This window comes from Python bivittatus, unplaced genomic scaffold (genome assembly GCF_059951505.1).
Source record: "Python bivittatus isolate LINGU-HERP-01145 unplaced genomic scaffold, Pbiv_v1 ctg000200_np1212, whole genome shotgun sequence".
NCBI lineage: Eukaryota > Metazoa > Chordata > Lepidosauria > Squamata > Pythonidae > Python > Python bivittatus.
In genome coordinates, this window is record NW_028277040.1 from 3,406,393 (window position 1) to 3,424,502 (window position 18,110).

Below are 18,110 nucleotides of genomic sequence, written 5' to 3' on the forward strand. Positions count from 1 at the left end.
ACACATGGCTCAGGTCCATTTTAAGCAGGACTGACAGACCTTCAGTCTGGAGAAGACTTGTAGCAATCAAGGAAATGGTGTCTACTATCATTCTCATTCTCTGTGTTCAGCCTAAACATGTTGCCTCTTATTCGTTCTTTTAAATCCACTAGATCTAGTCTTCTCCCCTAAGTCACAGCCCCTTGGGCACTGAAGGGTGCTGTCATGGCCCCGGTCAGTCTTCCGTTCTCCAGAATAAACATACCCAGTTCAGACTTGAGTGAAAATGTTAACAGCCAGACCAAACTGCTACCCCATTATCTCTCTGGTTCACTCAATAGCCCCTTAAATAAATAGGTAGACTCCTAAAGGAGTATTCCACATTTATGTTGCAGAGTGATGAAGTGCTGACAAGATTCCAGCCCTGCGAAGCAGTGAACAGCACCCTACCCTTTCTCTAGTCTCCTAAAAATAGCCTATGCCAGAGGTCCATCAAGAAATGGATCCTTCCTTCTCTTTGCCCTAAGAAAGCTAAAGAACTCTCCAAGGGGGAGTGGCTGCTCCTGTTTGGCATCTAATCCTGCCACTGATGTCACTGCCTTCAGTTCAATAAAAAGATCTAAGGACAGGGAGTAAGGACCACTCCCAGGGATTCAGACGCCTCGCGGCTAAGTCTCTCGGCCTTGCTGCTCCTGCTCCTGCTCCTCCTCTTCCCTTCCAGCTTTCTCAGTCATGGTGGGTTTGCAAGAAAATTAAGTTCTGCTTAGCTAGTGGCTTAATGTAACATTATAATTTCCAACATTGTGCTAGTGCTAAGGCAGTCCAGAAACCAATTTAGTGAGATTTTAATGGGGCAATGTCCAACAAAATCAGGCTGGAATGTGTAGATGTGTAACATACAAATTATGTGTACCTTACAGTTACATTAATGTGTTTGGATTACTTGGGAAATCTTGACTCATTCATTAGCTTGCACATTTCCCACAACTTTATAGCAAGTCGCTATTAATAACTCATGTTTATTAAAATTTTTGTGCACAGGAATCCCAGTGGACTACCTATATGTGAATCATCATAAAAGCAAGATATTTCGTATAGAACTTAAAGGGCAGATAAATCTTTAACTAAAAAGTCGTGTGCATATCTGCACAAAAGTAAATCTCATTTAGTTAAATGGGACTTATTCCCATAAGTCAGTGTAAGTTTGTACCTCTCTAAGTCTATTACTTTCATAGTTCTTTCAAATGTAATGCTGCTGCTTCTTACCTTGTGTTTGCTAATGGAAAGCAGCAATATATTTGATTTGTAATATGTATCATACCACACTTATATTACGTTAGAAATATATTTCTAACTGCATATAGAAAGACATAATGCTGATCTTTTTATCATTAGTAGAGTGCATCCTTGGCCTAGTTATAGGATATAGCTATTAGCTATAGGATATCTACCGTTTTTGTCTGTCAGTGCAATTTTTTCCAACAATACTAGTATTTTCTTTTTCTTTTTCTTTCTTTCTCTCTTTTGCCAAATGCAGTCTTTCAGTGCTGATCAAATTGCTGGTAAGTGGAACATTATTGAATATTACTGTGATTCAATATTTTGATATCAGATGTTGGATGTTCATTGGTTTATGGATATATTATTTCATTAGCAGCTTGGTAGCACCTCAGCTATTGTAGGAAAAAACTGTCCTTTTCTTTGCATCTTGGGAAGATGTTTCATGGAGCAAGCAGGATGCTGTGAATTCCAACAAGTTTTTACAAGGGCTTTTATATGATTGATTTTTTTCTAACAGATCCAGTTCTCCAAGGATCAACAGGATGGTGAGTTTTCAGGAAAAATCCATAAACACATGCAGAGGCATTTTCACATAAAGTACTATTAGAAAGTGTGCACTGGTATAAATAGGAATATTTTATTGATTTGGATTCAATTACATAAATGTAAATGGATTCCGAGTAATTTCTTAACATATTTAAGTTTTGCCAGTCAGTCCATGAAAGCAAAGCTCGTCTTGCATTTGACTCTCACTCATGGTTCTTCCAAAGGTTAGATAGTGGATGCCCTGAAGTTTAAAGTCATCAAAACCAAAAAAGGCAGAGAAACATTTTTTTATATGTTACCTATTGAATAGATGAAAGATGTACATAATTTCTTTACTTGTCAATATTCAGAAGAAAGTAGTGTGTATTGCTGGAGAAAAAAAGTGTAACCCCCCCATCTAATTTTTAATATGTAACATGAATTGTCATGAATAAGGATTTTTTTTTTTTTTTGCTTTCATGTAACAGAACTGTTGCATAATTTCCTAATTCTGGTAATTCTTTTTCTCAGAATAATATTTTTCTGTTTTATGGAACAACATTTGCTTTAAAGCTTAATTTTAATCACTAGCTCTAGAGAAGACTTATTTGAATTCATGCATATAATATTCAGTCAAAAGCAAAACATCTTTTTTATTTTTTTACCATGGGGATCCTAAGAGTTTTTGCTCAAGCATATGTGACGGGTACAATCCTAACACCCTTTCAATGTAATATTGCAACATTAATCTTGCATCAAATGTAGCTCTTTGGAAATTCTTTGCCAAATAAATTGTTTAATATAATGCTTAGATATATAATAATAATAATAATAATAATAATAATAATAATAATAATACTGCATATAAGTGGTTTTCCAGCTTTCAATTTAACAGCAACATGGAACATATATGGAATCATTACTGATTTCTGTACATCATGCATAAGGTCAGGTTGAAGTTGTTGCAAAATTAATGATTTCATATGCCTGTATTGGAATTAATACACACACATGCATTTGCTTCATCTGTAGATTGATGGAAAATCTATACTGGCTAAATCTCTCTCTTTAGTTTGTTAGCAAGAATTTACTAGACCAATTTGCATTAACTTTAAGTCAATAACAAGTGAAACATGATGAATTAGAGGGATTTTTTAGGATCATAATTTAGTAAATGAGCATTTACAATAGATTACTATCCCTATTCAGATTAAATTAATATAGAAGATAAGTTGCCATAGCTGTGATCAATTTCTCACTCCTAAGAAAAATTATATATTAAAAAAAGTGGAGAAACCCTAAGAATATCTACTTCTGGACCAGGTTTTATTTTTATTGCTGAGAGCTCTGCTCATCATAAAATAAATTAGAATTTAGTTTTGTTTTTAAACATTTTAATATTAAAAAAAAAACATTTTTAAACAAGAGAGCCAGTTTGGTCTAGTAGTTAAGGCACCAGGCTAGAAAGCAGGAGATGGTGAGTTCTGGTCCTGCCTGAGGCATGGAAACTGGCTGGGTGACTTTGGGCCAGTCCCTTTCTCTCAGCCCAACAACCCTCACAGGGTTGTTGTTGTGGGGAAAATAGGAGGAGGAAGGAGTATTAGGTATATTTGCTGCCTTGAGTTATTTATAAAAATAATAAAGGCAGGATAAAAAATTAAAAAAAAAAATTCTACCTCCTATAAAAGCCACATTTTAGCTTCATGGAGACTGAGCACAGAGAAAAGGGGGAACAACTGCTGCAATGTCTTTGTGTAAAGCAGAAAAGAAAACATTGGACAAATGTTTTAATAATGGCCACCTGTTTTGCTGTGATATTTATGCTGATATCAAACTACAGCAATAGCAAAATCACTTTAAGGGATTTAAGAATGTGCTTAAACATTATTTACTCTGCCTGCTATAACTACCCACTCTATGCACTATGAGTGTGCTGGTTGTGTTTGCAGACACTTTTAAGTCTGCTTCTCGCTATATATGTTTACCAGCTATTGTTAATAAACCGAGTAGTTACAATGATGTATACATTTGTTAGACAGATAGATGCTGGTGATTAGATTTTCTAGTGATGGCAATGAGCGATGTTCTGTTCTTGGTATCCACCGAAGAACTGCAAACCTTGAAGTATGTAGCAGCTTTCCTTCTAGATCTCTAAAAGGCCAACATTTTATGAGCTGTAAGGAGAGAGGATCTGGCAACAGAAGACTTCATAGGTCCCACACATCAAATAGTGATGGGATTAATATCAAATATATTGAGTTACAGTCTAGGAGCCATATGTCCTGTCTCAGCAATTTAGAAGAGGGCAAAGAAGCTCCTTTGCACAGTGTAATGAGAAGGGCTGGTATAAGCACTAAAATAGGACAGCAGCACCAAGCATCTGGGAAAAATTAATGAAGGCTGCATGCTTGATCATATGGCCAATCTAATAGAACTGAGTCCATATGAATCCTATATTTTTGCTTCACTGATTCTTGTTATTTTTACTATCAATATTCAGTGCCTGGTATTTCCAGCTGGCAGTTGTATGACCAGCCATCAACTGTTTGAATCATTTAATGAGCTATCTGGCACCAGATCAGGAAGACTCTATCCTCTTCATAGGATTAAGAAATTCATGGGTGAAACTGCTTCGGTCACAAGTGGGAGGGCTGGATACCTGGCCATGACCATACCTGTTTCTCTGGCGTCCAATTCAGAAGTTTCTCTCCCTTGGGAAAAGGAGATGGGAAGAAGATGAGTAATTTCCTAGGAATCAGGTGTCAGCGTAGATGTCCCAGCTCATATGTGGCTGTGGCAATGCAGCTGCTGCACATCAAGAATGTTCTCACATCTCTAACAGACGACATACATGTTGGAAAACAATCTGTGGATTTGTGAATCATAAGGATACATTAGTATCTCATTTTCTTCTGTCTCCATTACATCAATATCCTCTCCTTCCTTCCTTCCTGAATACACATATGATTTAGAAAGTGGCTTAATTTCTTGCTCTTTAAATATCTAATAAATATATGCACCACTTCAGTTGAAAATCATTGGCTGGGTCCACATAACATACTAATAGCAAAGCTTGGTTTGTAAGCATTTAAATGCAACTGTGTGATCAACAATTCTTGTCTTCTACTGAGATTTGCCATTTACCATGTCATTCAAAACTGGAGCAGATTCAAATGGTTTTATACTTTAATATAGAAGCACTCTAATGTTTGAAGACCATAGCAGGATGGGAGTTATATTCAGTTTTATGGTGAATTTACAAAAATATTAGATTTAGCAAATTTGAAAAATAATGCATATGCAACAGCACCATAGTTAACAGGGCATGTTGTTGTTGTTGTTGTTGTTGTTATTATTATTATTATTATTATTATTATTATTATTATTATTCCAAAAATCAAATACTGTACTCACTTTACTAATTTAGAAATGACCAAACTGAATCTCAGGAAGCTCACCCCTTAAGATAAGTGAATTTAACACAAAGTGGTAGCTGGAATATTATAACCCTGATAAAGTTGTTGATGGCAACGGTAACCTAGTTGATGTGGAAATGACTCCTGAGTCACTCGTAATTGGGTTCAGATCTTGAATCATCTATAGATTTAGTTTCTAGGCTAAGGAAGTCACTATATAGGAGATGTAGAACACAGCATTCTTGTGTCATTAAAAAAAAAAAAATCAATACCCCAAGACGTCAACATAGAAACAATTCTTTTTAGGAGGCAATACTTCTCAGAGATATCCATGAACCAAATCCCAAATACTCTTTTTGACCTCTTGTTCAAAAATTCAGCTCTCAATATTATTTACATGGCTACAGGTAGTCCCCAGTTTAAGAACAAGTTCTGTTCGCAAGGTTTGTCCTTAAGTTGAATTTGTATGTAAGTCAGATCAGTATTATTGTATAATATTGTATAAATAGCATTGTGTAATGAACTCAAATCATTGTGTATTTAACTTGAATTTTGCTACAATAGGCTCTGTTCTTAACTATGGGTCATCTGTAACCCAGGCGTTCTTAACTTGGGGACTACCAATGGGTGTATAGCATTTCTACAGCAAGGCACAGTTTGCCATAGAGCTCAGAGCTTTACAGTTGCATTAGTCTAGAAATCTCAGATACCTATTGATAAAGCAATATAAGTAGTGTTTAATTAAATTGATTGGTTGAGGTTATATGTGGAATTATTTAAATACTTCTTTATGAGTTCAAAAGGACTCCACAGAAATTGCTTCTATGGAGCAGCAAGGAAAAAAGTTATACAATATTTTGCAGAACTGATATAGAACTACCACACATATACTGTAGTTTAATGTCTCACTGGCAATATTAGTGCAATCATACAACTCATTTGTCTTGAAAATGAGAACCTTCTGAATTTCTTGTCTCAGCTAAGAGATATTAATAGCTCCTAAACAAAAAAAAAGGGGGGGAAAGGGGGTGTCAGCCTTCCCAGGTAGACCAGACAGGAAACACAACCAGATGAACTAATTCTACTTTATTGTAAGGCTACATTAACAGAATCTTCAAGTCTGAAAATACAAATCTCCTGCCATCTCTTCTACAGCCTGATAAGTTAGGGAAGTTCCTTTCTGAGTTTCTTTCTCTGCCCATTATGCAATTGCAGGCTACTCCCCTCTTATCTGATTGTTCCCTAGGCAGCATCTCTTCCCCCCCCCCCCGTCTCCCAAGGTCATTCCCACATACCATTACAGGAGGGGGGGAAAGAGGGGGAGGGGAATGGCAACCCCCCCCCCAACAAAACATTAAGTTTGCAGGTAGAATTCTTGACATATGATGCCATTGCAAGTGGTGGCAGAGAATCTGGATTTTTTACAAGCACTGCTTATAGCTACTTTATGGATTAGATGTTTGCCTCTGGTAATTCCAACATTCCGTTCTTGTAGACTTCAAGGAGGCATTCCTCCTATTCGACAGGACCGGGGAAAGCAAAATCACTCTCAGCCAGGTTGGAGATGTCATCCGTGCTCTTGGACAGAACCCAACTAATCTAGAAATCAAGAAGATCCTGGGCAACCCCAGCAATGAGGGTAAAGTCTCCTTTGTGATCTAGCTCCTAATTTGAACATATCCTCTGAATGTTTTTCCCATTAGATGAATGTCAAATTTGGTGTATTGATTTCTGAAAGTCTAACCTGATCACACAAGCAAATACACACATACACTCATGTCTTTCCATTCAGCTCCATCTGTGACTCAAAGTAGGGAACTAAAACACTTAGAAGAGATTACTTAGAGATCTTTCCTTTATTTGGCAATTTAAAACATAGAGCTGAATTCCTCTGCATACTAATTTTGGAGAAAGCCTAGGAAAGTTAGTGGGATAGGCTTGAAATGCAATTAACTGACATGTAAAAGTATTTCAGTGTTGAGTTTATACCTAAGCTTAAATTATCTTTTAAACAGCACATAAATGATTATTTTCTAATTAAGGGTATTTATGTTGAAGGATGTAAAAACTGCTATAACTCTTTTAGCTCAACAAGTCTCCTTTCTACCTTCAACCATCACTTAGTGAGCATTATCCAGCCAGATTTGCACACTTTTAATTTGTATACCTTTAATGATAGACTGAAGCATCTGACAAAGGTAGAGGCTGAAGACACAGAATATAGTTGCCTTTTTTAAATAAGTAGGTCAAGGTCTGAGCAATAGTTGGTTAGGAGATCACCTAACAATCCTCTGAACGCTGTTTTGAGTCCTAAGCAGGTTATAAAGGTAACATATAAAGAAATACATTACACTGAACTATTAACACAAGTAAATAAGAATATCACTGTGGAAGAGTCAGTCACATACCAGAAACTATAGTTTTACCTGCTTAACAGTGCTGCACAAAAATACAAAAAGGAAAAGAAATACACAACCTCAGCACAGATCTGCAGAATACATAAATACTAATCAAATAAAATACCCACTACCCAGTCCTACACAACTCACTCCCCTCTGCAATGTGTTTCAATCAGATTACATGTCCTCTGTGCTAGCAATGCAACTGTTAACTATTTTGTTTGTCTAGAGACAGAGCTGTGGGTGACAACCATTAAATTAAGATTTTTGTAAAAATTGTCTACTTTAATTGTGTACAAACTTTTCTTCTTGTGAAAGTAGCCTCCTGGGGCAATAGACACAGCCATGAGCAAATACTTGGATATTTCTCTTTCCTCGAGAGCTTTGGTATTCTGAACTGAATTAATTTTCAAAAGCAGGATAATGCTGGGGGGACGGGGCTAATCTCAATCTCTGCTTGGTGCTTCAGAAGAAGAGTTCCAGACATATCATAAAACACACCTTCCAACACATTGATAATGTTGTTTGTCTACAGAGATGAATGCAAAGAAAATTGGGTTTGAAGAGTTCCTGCCCATGTTGCAGGCAGCTGCCAATAACAAAGATCAAGGTGGCTTTGAAGACTTTGTTGAAGGTCTTCGTGTCTTTGACAAGGAGGGCAATGGAACGGTCATGGGAGCTGAACTCCGCCATGTCCTCGCCACTCTTGGTAAGTGCTGGGAGAGGAATCAAACTGTAACAGAAATGTACATGAATTTCATTAAAAATCAAATGTCATAGCTTTCATTAAATTAAAAGGAGATCCTAGTTGAGTCAAGAGCAGAATAAAAATAAAGAGTTATCTAAGGAAGGGTAAGATTAATAGAGAAAATAACGAATTAAACTGCCCCTGCAATTTTAATCTAAGGGCTGTATTCATACAACTTGCTTAACCAGTTACAAAATCAGGGTGCTGTGTGAACCATTTTCAGGTTGGGATCATGGCATAACCCATACCCCTCCCCCAAAGTATTGAGTGTAAATTCTATTTCAGATATTTCACCATAACTGGGTTAGGCTGGGTCCTCTGAATTCAAAAGGGAGGGCTAACATCTCCCTCTCAGCATTTGGATGTGAAAGGACACAGACATGAGAGGCTATGGAGCAGCCTGGCAAAAAAATGGGGCTGCTTCAGGCATGTATTCTCTATGAATTTATCTTTTCCATTTCCTTCTCCCACTCTGTCTCCAGTGGTTCTAACCCAGAGCAGGCTGGTGTGGAAATAAATACGCAAATAAATAAATAAATAAATATTTTGGTAATGACAAATGAATGCCAAACCTGTCAGGTGCAAAGACAGCTGGGATACCAATCTATCCAGGTGTTCCTGATATAAATGGGATAGCTGCAATTTTTGTCTGTCATTTGTTACTGGGAAAACCATTCACCTGGGAGGAGCAGCAGAGTGATGCAAAAAAGACCATAATTTGATTAATCTCCAACTATTATTTTCAATGGGAAAAAAGGATATTTGCTTAGAGTTTTGTGAAAATAGATTCACTATACAAGCACTTGTAATTGCTTTAGGGATACAGATAGAATTGATTTCTGAGTTCAGGGGAAATTAATGTTGCTTTGGAAGGGGCCAACATAATTAGAATGCGGCTGTTGGGGAACTTAGTTCCCCACCTATCTAAACAAACATTTGGCTTAAATGTAGGGTAACATCTCTAAATTGAGGCTAACTCACAGCATGGTTATTATTTCCTTAAGCAAGGGTCTCAAATTACCCCAGTAATTACTGAAGGGCAAAATGATGTGGAATTGTCTGAGTCAGAAGGATATCACTGTCTCTGTTATGAAAATGGTAACTCAGTTCATAGTAAGACATACAAGATACACCCCTTAAAGATGAATGATCTTTTTCAATTGTTAATTGCTCTAGGCAGCACTATCAGGGATGTCCTCCCCTCCCTCCCAAGCTTCCCAGGGGGCAGAGGTGTGGACAGCAGAGGCAGGGATGAGTCTTGGTATGCAGTTTTCCACCCTGTGAGTAATTAGGCCATGTGGTTCCTGGACTTGGAAGTAAGGATGGAAACTGCTGTTCGCTGCCAACAAATATTTTCTTGGGATTTAATGCAAACATATCTTGGTTAACCTTCCAGCTCTACCTCTGGTCACATCTCTCCATGCTTAGACTGTTTCTGGTTATTTCTTCCTGCATATCACTTCAAGATAACCTTCACATCACTGTAGTAAATGTGGCTCTGGTCAATGTGGAGTCCACTGAAATGAAGATATTGGAGAAATTATTATTATTATTTTGAAAGGAATCAGTAATGATTGCCTTTTGAGACCCTCCGTATTTCTCCCACCACTTCGTTCCAGGTGCTAAAATCAGGAATGGCACATTTTATTATATAATACAACAGAGGAAAGGTCATCTACTTAATTATATATATATATATATATATATATATATATATATATATATATATATATTGTGAGTAAAGGGAATTCATTATGAGGTCACAAGCGGGAAGAGAAACTGCATTATTAATACTCTTTTCTCTATATATCTAGGTGAGAAGATGAAGGAAGAGGAAGTAGAAGAACTGATGAAAGGGCAGGAAGACTCCAATGGCTGCATCAACTATGAAGGTAAGGGCAACTACGCAGAAGATAGATGGTTGTGGATGGAACAGGCTAGTAGTACTTCCAGAAGAAATATTCAATTGTCTTCTGCTTTCAAGAAATAGCCTAGCCAAAGCTGTCATGATGTGTTCCACTGAGGCCAGAGAAGAGAGGCAGGATACTGCTCTGGGAGGCTATTCCATGTGTGTGAGAGAGAGAAAGAGAAGGGAAGGTGATTTTACTTGGGGAGCTGAGCAGAAGAGAGGAGTGAAACATATCACTTCCAGTGCTGCTAACATGATCAGATATTCTATAGCGCAACTAAGAGCGGATATAGGATGGTACATAGATCTTTAGTATACCCTCTGTGACCAGTACAGGATGAGAGAAGGGGCAAACAGGGCTCCAGTTTGCATCTTAGCCACTGAGGACAAGCTGGATGCTTTTAAAACACCATTGTTTCTTCTGAATACGAATATCTTCATCATCCACATTAAAGATAGATTATCCTTATAAACATCCAGAACAAATCTTTATCCCATTCCCTATAACCAACAATATGTATTTAGTATGAGGAAAGCAAAAGCAAACTCTATTTTATTCCAGTTACAATGGTGGTACTATTTTCTGAGTTTAAAGTATAAAATCTTGCTTGCTCTGAGAATTTTAACAAACTGCCCTTTCCTTATTTGTTCTTTGCAGTACTGTATCAGGAAGATATAAATAATTGTAAACATGGAATAGTGGGGGATGGGGGTTGAAGAGCAAGTTTCAATGTGTCGTTCACAACACTTGGCTGTTGTGGATCTACCAAGCTGCATCACTGCTGCCCCCCTCCCCAGCCCCCAACATTACTTGTTTTCTGTTGAGTTGGTATACCTGATGGTGGATTTCTCTAGTATCCCATTTGTTTTCACCCTAACAAGGTGTTCAGTGTTCCCAGTTTGCGATGAATGGTATGAATTTACTGCCTTTGACCAGTTTTATATATATATTATTACCCTGCAGCTGTAGTAATTCAACTGTATCTATGTGTATTGTATAGGTTACATCACCTACAGAGCAGTATATTAACTCCAATCCTGGCCATTATTTTAAAGTTGGTTCTGATGATAACAAACCAAATCCCTCAAACTTGAAACTATCCAACTTTGTTGTCAGGTAGTCCTCTGAATGAGTGCTAAACACAGGGTGTTATGGCTCCATCCACCCTTCAGGCAAACTAGTAGTACTTTTACAGACAAGTTTGCTACTGAGGAAAAAATAATTAGTGACCAAAGTAGAGATAACAAGGAAGTGAGATGTTAAAGGGGGAGAAAAATGGTATTGAGCCAGACTCAGTACAGAAGATCTAGATTCACCTGAAAAGGTTGGCATGGTACCTTACTTTGTGCACATGAAACACCTCCCTGTAATTGCATGATATATTCACGAGACATTGGCAAACGTCCTGCCAGTATCATACCAGCCATGTGCTTATGACTTGCTGGGATTATGTGGCAAAACCTTGAGAACCATCTTCCCTTCAGCTAAAAGCAGTAGGCAATGAAGAAGAGAAAACACCATGCAGGTAGCTTCCAGAAGGAAAACGTGGCCATGGGGACAGACCAGATCATTAGGAGAAAAAAATGTTAGGGAAGGACAACTAATTTGGACAAATGCATCAGGAAGATTTCAGTGGGTGAGCTGAAGATGGACAAAGAATGAAAGTGACTAGAAACCATATGAATAAAGTACCCATGATACTGGTAAATCTTTTGCTGGCATTTCCATACCAACTATAAGAGCGTTCTGATTCCTGGAAAGTTGGCTAGGATTGTCCTAGCCTTTTTTTCTATACTAAAATATATCCCAAACACCAAGCTTCATATACCATCATACAGCTGAAATTGTCAATTTGATAATGGGGGTGGACAAATCTTTTTACCTGGGTAACCTTATTATTCTAAAATATTGGCAGCTCATTATTGGAGTGAATGTTGTTAGTTACAATTGTACTGATCCACCTGGAACTGTTAGTTTTATCACAGATAATAAATTAGCCACAGAAACACTATTCATGCAGGAAGGATTCCTAAAGTTTGCCACTATTAAAAAGTGATGTAACAACCCAAATACAACCCACAGAGGCTGGGCACAGAATTCCTAATGAGCGGTGGAGTAAAGAGAAAAATGCAAACCAAGAAGAAAACAGAACAGAATGATGAATCCATGCCATTTTGTCATAGAGAGTTCCCTAACAGTATACCAATTCTGTGTTACTCTACAGCATTTGTGAGGCACATCATGTCTATCTAAATGGATTTTTCAAGACGCGTAATTCGGTAAGTTCCTTTTCTGAGCATGCTCTTCTTGGATCAGGTGGTGGTTTTTGGAAGAAAGGTGTAACAGATGTGCAGCAAGTAAATTAACAGGTCACAAGGCAGCCAAAGTGATGTTCCACTGGTAGCTGTTCTTAAGTCTCATTAAAGTCAAGATGATGTAAAGTCTCTTATGTTCCATCTCTGGTACTCTTTTCACGCTGTTCTTCAGCTGAGAATGCTCTCAGAGTGGCTGACAAGTTAACAAAGATCAAGACCATCCTTTCCTCAGGCTTACAGGCTACGAGAGAGAACACAAAACAAAGGATGAGGGAAGCAAATCAAACATAAGCACCAGTTACCAGATTGTTATGAAAACTGATGGGTTCAGGGAAAGGAAGCAATAGAAGAAGCTGTTCCTATAGCAGGAAACCATCTCCTCTATTTCAGCCTGAAGGAATGGCTGCCAGGCAATATATATTCTGAATAGCTTCCTGTGATACAAATTCTACAGCTTTAATCCATTACACATTTCTTCACTCCATGGACCCCTTGATGATTCCAACCTTGTTGTAGGTGGCCTTGAATAAGTTATTATCAACCACAGTTCTTATACCTTTAGAAAGAGTTAGGGAAAGGAGCAAAATCACAATTACTTACTTGACTGTTAAAAATGCAAATACTGTCTTTGTGCTGTCCTATAATTATAACTCATTTTTGCTTTTTGACAGAACAAGATCATCAGGCACTTGAAATCTGTGTATCTAGGAAACCATTGCTCCATTCAGTAATGTCACCCTGGAACCTAAATGGACTATAATTTATGCCTCTTAACCTTCCCTTTTGAAATCACCAGCAAGAAAACCTGCTGAATCCCAAAATTGTTACACTTGACCAATGAAACACTTGCTGAGGCAACTGTGAAGGACTTCACTGCCAACTGTCAAGCCCAATAATCTTTTTTCCATATTGTCTGCCATGAAGGCGAGGCGCATTCTTTTGGGAGGGGAAATCTAATAATAAATCCCTGTGGTCAGTGTATGGCTGGAAACTTTCAGTTCTGCAAATCCCAATTAAAACATAATTGAAGTCTTAATTTATTTTCTCTACGTTTTATTCCATACAATAAAGTTTTATGAGAAAAATTATCTTGAATAGTTTGATGAATGTGAATCAAAAGGGGATTCCTGGAAGATTTTTTTATATTATGATGGTTTCAATTTCCCATCTGGAAACACTGAATTCTTATCCAAGAATGCTTCTGAAGTATGATCCATTAGTAACTTTGATCTGCATGTATTCTTCAGTCATCATAGAAGGGCAGGTGGCTGACAACTGAGAACAGCAGTTCAGTTTGCTCTTTAGTGTAAGCATGGGCCTGTGTGGTTCACAGACATGGAAGGAAAAAGCTTACCAACAGAAACCAATTCTACAGAAAACTGTTCCTACCAAAGGGAATTACAAAAATCAGAAGCAATAGGATCCACAAACAATAGTTAGAAAAACTGACAAACAGCAACATATGGTATACAAAAGCAAGTTGAATAGCACATTTTAAGAGTTGTACTAAAAAGTTGGAGATTTATATGCTAAACTGTGCATTATAAAACAGGTAATCGTGAACTCCATTTTCAAATTCATAATTTAACTTTTAAATTGGATGGTGAAACAGAACTTACAGTTGAGCCACTACTTATTTTCAAACACAGCTGCTCTGTGCACACGTGTGTCTGCTGCATTTTAACATGACTAAGTGTCACACATGCAGCGCTTGGTATTACAACTGTAGGAGAAGTAGACAGAATTGAAGACTCTGATGTGATATCATTGGTGTTCAGAGCATGAGCACATGCCACAGTATATTGTTGCTATGATTGTGGAAAGAGAGAGAGTATGCTGCTATTGGAGGTTGTTTTAAAATCTAGTACCTATATGTGCACTTGATCAAATATGCAGGAATATAGATTTATAAATAATGTTTGTGTGATTATTTTAAATTATGCACTTAGATAGATGCTGTTAAATAATAGCTTCTCCCTCCCTCTCCAGCAAGAAAGAATCTTCCTATACCCAGATTTTTCTCTATTCCACCTCCAGTTAGACAAGGAGAAATAAAGGCTGAGTTTGCACAACAAACAAATCAAAAATTATCTCATGTGTAAACTATACTTTTACCTTAAGCTATAATATGTATTGATTTGATACAGCATGTATTTGGCAAGGGTTTGGTTAACCTGGGTTTAGGGATCACTGTATTGTGTGAATCCTGGCAAAATGCTACAAAAATATTCTACAGGAGGGTGGGCAACTTTCTCAGAGAGGAGGCATTCCATTATGAGCAACTGGAAAGCTGTAGGGGATGCCACAAGTTCTAACCTTTTCAGCTGTTTTTTAAAGTTTTTAAGAGCGGTGATTAGCACAGGAACTCTCTGGGTGTTAAACCCCTCCCAATTCCATCATTACACGTCTATAGGCAGCAAAAGAGGCTGAAATTTTGACAAAAATGACTGAAGTTCAGTGGGACAATTTCAGGCCTTTTGAGGAGAAAGATTTGGTTTCTTTAAGGTGGTTATGGGAATGGTACACCTTTCAGAAGCCTCTTAATTCCATGTCCACCCTCTTTTTGGAAAAAAAATAAATTGTAATGTCAAATTTTTGGCCACTGCAAATGAGATCTGGAAATACAAATGCTTTCACCACTCTATTTTGACTGTAAGATCTTGGGATGTTGGTAACAAGAACTGGATTGTGAGGAAAATGTAGCCTGTAGGCTGTGGTCTGTCCACTCCTATTCTATAGATTTAAAGCTCTCTCACCACTAAGCATTACTATGCAAAGTCTTTTCCTAACAAGTAGTTCTATATCAAAATGTGTGGTTCTAAGTCATTTTTGTGCAGTTCCACATCAAGAGACAAATGAAGGAAGGTGATAAGAGAAAATATATTCTATTCCACTAATATGTTGAAGCAGAATTCATTTGTATTGTTCTGTATTACTTCAGCCCTCAAATGACTTGGCTTTCTTTTTGGAGTTGGCCATACAGTATGCTCAGAAATACCATGATATATGAATCTCAGAAAATAATAAAGTATTTTCAAACCCACCTGAAAACTACAGGTGTGTTCAAAATGCATGCAAACAAGGATTACATTGTCCTCTGCAGTTCTTTTTTTTTTTAATGGAAATGTTTGTTTGTTTGATTGGTTTATATGGCCTTTCAACTCACAATAGCAAATCTATCCATCTATAATTGGATAGAAACATTAAAAAAGAACTAAAAACAATCCCCAACAAACATCTAGAAAAAAAACCCCAAACCCTAGAATAACAGAATAATAAAACAAAAAGGATAGCTGAATAACTGAGGCCAACCATTGCATAGTCCATTCAAAAACCTTTCATTCTGGACGAGTTCAATTCACACTCTGGCCCAATGCCCAGGGGAAGAACCTGATAGAAGGATTGGGGCATCCAAATATTGGCAGGAACAATGTTCCATGGGGCAACAGCAGAAGGCACACTTTCTGGGTCCTGCCTGTCTTATTTTATTGAGAGGACCTGAAGCATGCCTACCCTGTTGAATCTCATGGGACAAGAAGAAACAATTGGAGACAGCTGGTGCCGCAAATTACCTGGCCCTGTGCCACAAAAGGCTTTATTATAGGTGTATACCTGTTCAAGATACAGATAGCCCCTGGGTTAAGAACACCTGGTTTAAGGATGACCCATAGTTAAGAACTGAGCCTATTGTAGCAAAATTTGAGTTAAATTCATAATGATTTCAGTTAAATACACAATGGTTCAAGTTCACTACACAATACTACCTATACAGTATTATACAAAAATACTGTTCTGGGTTACATACAAATTTGACTTAAGGACAGACCTTGGGAATGGAACTCATTCTTAAACTGGGGACTACTTGTGTATAGCACCTTGAATTGCATTTGGAAGTCTGTAGGGAGCCAGTGCAGCTCACAAAACAGTGATGTTACCAACATGTGCCCATAACTAGTCTTGCCACTTCATTCTGGACCAATTATAACTTCTAGGTAGTTTTCAAGGATAGTCCTACGTAGAAGTGCATTGCAGTAATCCAAATGGGAGGTCACCAGAGCATGAGTGACCATAAACAGCCCCTCTGATTTAGGAAAGGATGCAATAGTCATGTAAGATGAATTTGTGCAAAGGCCCTCTTGACCATGGCTACCACCTGCTCTTCCAGATACCACAATATTCTTCCAGAGTATTTTTGGCAGAAGTGTTGTGAAAAGACATAATTGAATAGAAACCTGTAATTACCAAAAACCAAGTGATGAAAGTAGAACAGAAAAAGCATGAATATTGAGGCATTAGAATGGGATGTGGAGAACGTAAGGTGTTAGACATGGGGATCAAAGATAGTAAAATGCTTGTGCAGATCTGCCTTAGGCCTAATCAGTAGAAGAATTAAACAAGGCTAATAATTATTGGTGTTCCCTTGGTCTCAGTTATAACCCTTCTTTCCCCCCAGTGAGAACATAAAAAACTGCCTTCCCTAGTCAAGAGTCAATTTGTTCTCTACCAGTCTGGCTTAACCTTATTTAATATCTTTGCATGAAATGGCCATAACTCAAGTGCTGGCAGGTGCAAAGGCAAGTGGGGTTTGAGAAACGATGATAATCTTTATATGCAAGTCACTAGAGATGAGACAGGTGTCTGGTTTCCATGTCTTTCTCTGCCATAAGGAACCCACCCCTGCTCCTATTTATAACCCTGGCAGGTGGGCAAACAGATCCGGATTCATCTCTGCATCTGTCTTTTTCTCAGACAATCTGCCAGCAATTTAAATATCCCATGAGTGGAAGAAAAGGCAAACCTTCTCAAGCATGCTTGAAATCAGAAAGAAACAATTTGCTTTCTTAGCTACAGAACAGGCTGGGCTTGCTACCTCTACAAAACCAGGTTGTGGTTTGTTTAGTGAGCTGCCTGAACCCAGCCATGAGGGTTGATAAATATGGGAAGGCTTACTCTCTCCAATCCCTTTGTGTCCCTACTTAACTTTACACAGTGTACCAACAAAAAAAAAAAAAAAAAAAGAGGGGGGAGAGATGTTGCTGCTAGAAAAACTCCCCTATCTGTTGTTATTCTCTCCTTCCAACTCCCTATCCAAAGGCCAGAAGGAGAGTTAACCACAGATTAACTCTTCCAACATAGTCTGACCCAAGATCAGGGGAAAAAATACTAAGGTTGGCAATGAATTGGTTTAGCATGCTGTGTAAATAGAGCCTTAATAGTGAAAGACCTGGCTGTACCAAATTTGGCCATTATAACTAAGTCCAGCAGAAACCAGCAGAACACCATAGGTGATTACTATGTTTTATTAAGTAATGCATTTGCACAGGACATTAAGCAATAAATCGTTATTTACAAATACTCAGTTTAGTATGCCAACCAGCACCTTGCTCTGATAGAAATTTTTGTTTAAGTTATTAGGGAATAAAACTTCCTGAATATTTCCAGTGGGAGAATACGGTTTATACTGATGGATCAAATATTTGTCTGTAATGTACTATCTCATAGAATTCACACCTAACATCTACCCATTACCTGTTCCC

At 37.7% G+C, this 18,110-nt stretch overlaps 1 protein-coding gene across 1 annotated transcript; it reads left to right on the plus strand.

Moving 5' to 3' along the window:
- Positions 1-627: 627 nt before the first annotated feature.
- MYL1 (myosin light chain 1) lies at positions 628-13,578 on the plus strand. Its single transcript, XM_007421669.3, has 7 exons — positions 628-714; positions 1,517-1,541; positions 6,697-6,840; positions 8,136-8,309; positions 10,163-10,240; positions 12,483-12,537; positions 13,245-13,578. Exons 1-6 carry the CDS (start codon positions 712-714, stop codon positions 12,509-12,511), a joined length of 453 nt encoding a protein of 150 aa, XP_007421731.1. The 5' UTR covers positions 628-711; the 3' UTR covers positions 12,512-12,537; positions 13,245-13,578.
- Positions 13,579-18,110: the final 4,532 nt, after the last annotated feature.

What these genes read in the sequence shown, in the direction of transcription:
- MYL1 (XM_007421669.3), top strand. An exon ending in CCATGTCCTCGCCACTCTTG is followed by an intron (nt 8,310 to 10,162) that starts GTAAGTGCTGGG and finishes CTATATATCTAG; the next exon opens with GTGAGAAGATGAAGGAAGAG. An exon ending in TGGCTGCATCAACTATGAAG is followed by an intron (nt 10,241 to 12,482) that starts GTAAGGGCAACT and finishes GTTACTCTACAG; the next exon opens with CATTTGTGAGGCACATCATG.